At 46.2% G+C, this 3,491-nt stretch overlaps 1 protein-coding gene across 1 annotated transcript in view; it reads right to left on the bottom strand.

Annotated features, from left to right (window-relative positions):
- LOC311246902 (liprin-beta-2-like) overlaps positions 1-3,196 on the bottom strand; it is a gene marked incomplete at both ends in the record, with an annotated part of 195,726 nt that extends 192,530 nt beyond the window's left edge. Inside the window, 1 exon segment of the mRNA XM_084337143.1 lies at positions 3,048-3,196. Coding sequence (XP_084193269.1) covers positions 3,048-3,196 — 149 coding nt within the window.
- Between the last annotated feature and the right edge of the window lie 295 nt (positions 3,197-3,491).

Below are 3,491 nucleotides of genomic sequence, written 5' to 3'. Positions count from 1 at the left end.
ATCTGGCCACGTGACGTCAGCGTAGAGCACATCTATCATTAGCAACACGCACGCACGCACGCACACACACACTGTGCAAAAGGCCAAGGACTGGGCAGACATAAAGACAGTGGGGTGCTGTTCTGCAGCTGGATGCTTCTCAGACATAAAGACAGTGGGGTGCTGTTCTGCAGCTGGATGCTTCTCAGACATAAAGACAGTGGGGTGCTGTTCTGCAGCTGGATGCTTCTCAGACATAAAGACAGTGGGGTGCTGTTCTGCAGCTGGATGCTTCTCAGACATAAAGACAGTGGGGTGCTGTTCTGCAGCTGGACATGCCCAGACATGTCATTTGATAGTCAGCATTTATATATTAGAGTGGGCTTAGTTGATTCCCTCAGGCCATGTTTAGACGGAGAGAGTCTGAACAGAAACCGCAAAAGTCGTCTTGCGGTCTCACTTTTAATGTTGCGTTTAGACTAGTGTTTTGGGATGGAATTCTGCGTGCAGACGAGGCTGTAAAGCCTCGAGACGACGGAGCCCCGCTGTCACACGATTGGCGCAGATGTCACATGACCAGAAACGTCAGTGGCCAATCAGATCGCGCAAACCGAACGCGGAAGTGCAACTCTGTTAGGGCGGTAGCCTGCACAAATGAGTACTGCCAATGTAGCCTTCAGGTGATCGCCATGGATAGAATCAGACATGCTTTGTTTACGCTTCTAGGCTACTGGCGCATGCCTGTGATGTAAGCAGTATGTGACGAGAGCCTTGAGAACCCTTTCGTCATAGTTTTATGCAGTTTGACTGTTCAGATGATAGCGCGAAGGTTTATCGTTTCTAGGATTTCCACCCAGGAAGGTGGTCTCACTTTTTTGCGGATTCTCCCCGCAAAAACGCTGTTTTTTCACCCGCGAGCGTTCCCGTCTAAACATGGCCTCAGTCTGTGCGCGTGTCCTTGATCACAAGTAAGTGTTAAATATGTGAATAATGAGGACGCTTTATTGTTGGTGATTTATATAGTTAAGGCTTATAGTAAGGTTATAATTCTACCCAGTATGCTTATAGTGATAATCTAGCCTATTGAGTATAGTCTATATTGTTGATTGTAGTATTTAGTACCTGTTTAGCACTGCCTATCCCCATTGTTAGTTCCACTCATGAGGTTTATGTTACTTGTAGCGACAGTATATTGTATAGTATATAACAGACTGATTAATAAGTATTAGTAACGCTGATGTCTTTGTTTCCTCCCCATTTAGAACCACACACACACACCCTCACACACTCCCACCGTGTTAATGGGAAATAGAAGTAGCAATTGCCTGTGCACCTATCTGATGATTGATAATAAAACTCCTCAAAGAACGTTCCTGCCTCCCGTGTCCTGACTAGACACCCCGTATCGTTGACTACATTTCCTAACCACCAAGAGCTTCACCACACACACACACACACACACTGCCCTCACGGTCGCCTGTCCGTCCGCCTGGAAGCGCTGTCCTCGGACGGAGAGGGTAAGGAGCACTCCAGAACACTCCGGAACCTTCTTCCCCTCTGCACTGGGCCTCATCAACAAGGCCCGGCACCCCCCAGCTGTGTTACATTAACCCTTTCACTGCCAACCCTTTCACTGTGACAATACAGAAGGTTAGTAAAGATGCAATCCTTATACAACGTAAATGCACCTTCTGGTTCTACTGGTATACGCTTGGATGACGCGCTCAGATAGCAGCACTCAGGAGATCGGATTTTGTATGAGACATTTATTTTCCTTTCATATTTTCCATATAGATCTTCGGATTCCAATAATCCCCACAATGAACCATAGGAAATGTTTATCTTACCGTTTGACAGCGAAATCATATTGTAGAATCAAAACAATCAAAACATAGGCTGCTCTGCAGCGGTCAAAAAACCGTGTCGCCACATACCAAACATTCTTAGAACACTGGCTGTGTGACGGCCAGCCCATTTTAAACACCTGATGCCTGTTTCCCCAAATTAGCCACATGCATCTCATTGGCATCTCATAATTAGCTTATCAAAATATAATAATTACAACAATACGTGATCACAAAACCCATTATGTATATAAGTCATGACTTCATTCATACCGATAACAATAATAATAATTTCACAACCATACATTTGGCACTAACAGTGATTATGTAGATTATGGCATTTTAAGTGCTTCTATAGGCTATGTATGAAATATATGAAATATAGACTATAGACCTATACCATTATTTACGAAGTAAACAAAATCATACATTTGGCTCCAACAAACCGGCCCCTAATTGTCGTGGAACCTTACATGGCAATTACCAAAAACATGCTTAACGGAGCCAACACAATACTTCTTCGTTTTACAAAGTCTGTGTCACATTGCACACTGTCCAATCTTCTGCTCCCTGAGCGTAGCGCGAATGTGAAAAAACGTAGCGCATAGTTCATCTACGAAATAGTGTGTGTATAGTCGATGCGTGTAATGTGTGCCTGTGCAAAGGGGGGAGGGGTAGTGTGTCTTCTTGAGGATGGGGGGGGTAGTGTGTCTTCTTGGGGGCGGGGGGGGAAGTGTGTCTTCTTGGGAGGGGGGGGGGAAGTGTGTCTTCTTGGGAGGGGGGGGGGGGCAGGGTAAGGGCCATCTTAGGGTGAGGAGAAGGGAGTGGATGCAGGCTGTGGTTCCTCTTGGGCTTCTACCAGCAGAACCAGCTTTGAGATTGGCCGGCGAAGTGTGCTCGTCTTTGTCCTAACCAGCACTTGCCACACGAATCATCCTGCATCCGGTAGGACTTGAGTGACTTGGCCCATTAACCAAGAGTTTCTTGGAGAGGTGTCGTCGATGATGAGGACCACGTCTCCTTCTGTCAAGTTTCTTCTTTTTTCTTCTTTTTCTGAAAACTTTGTAGTCTTCATCAAACTTCTTGTTCCTTTGAAACGTTCTCTTTAAGTTTGAAGCTCTTTGTTCCGCAACACCACGATTGTTGGGGAGCTCAAGTCGCTCTTCTCTCAGTGGGAGCCCAATAGCATTATGTCCGTCCACCAGTGTGACCGTGGAGACAAACGTATAGTCTTCTTTGGACATTTCCTTCCTTTCCTCGTGTCCGTGTCCCGAGAGGTCGAGCTTGACTTGCTGCTGCAGCAGTTCCTCCAGTCTTGTGATGTATATTCCGTTTGCACTTATGACAGGTTTTCTAGTGCAGGATGGAACCATTGTCCTTAGCGGTCCATTTACCGTCCAACCCAGGATAGTCTTAACGGCGTATGGGCCATTCCCTCGGCTGTTAATGACTCTCAATGGCTCTAGAGCCTTTGGCACGTTGCATCCAATTAGCAGACAATTGCATCAATCTGAGGGATCCTGATGTCTTCCCTCAGGTACAGCCATGAATTCATGTCCTTTTGGGTGGGGATGTTATTTTTACGCACTGGAATCTCCTTCTGAGTGTACACGTGTGGAAGCTGCACGTACTCATCACTCTCCAGACCACATATTTCCAGGTCACATG

This window comes from Notolepis coatsorum (genome assembly GCF_963971535.1).
Source record: "Notolepis coatsorum genome assembly, chromosome: 20".
In the NCBI taxonomy this organism is placed as follows: Eukaryota; Metazoa; Chordata; class Actinopteri; order Aulopiformes; family Paralepididae; genus Notolepis; species Notolepis coatsorum.
The sequence above is the reverse complement of the archived record's forward strand: the minus strand, read 5'-3'. Positions and strand labels throughout refer to the sequence as shown.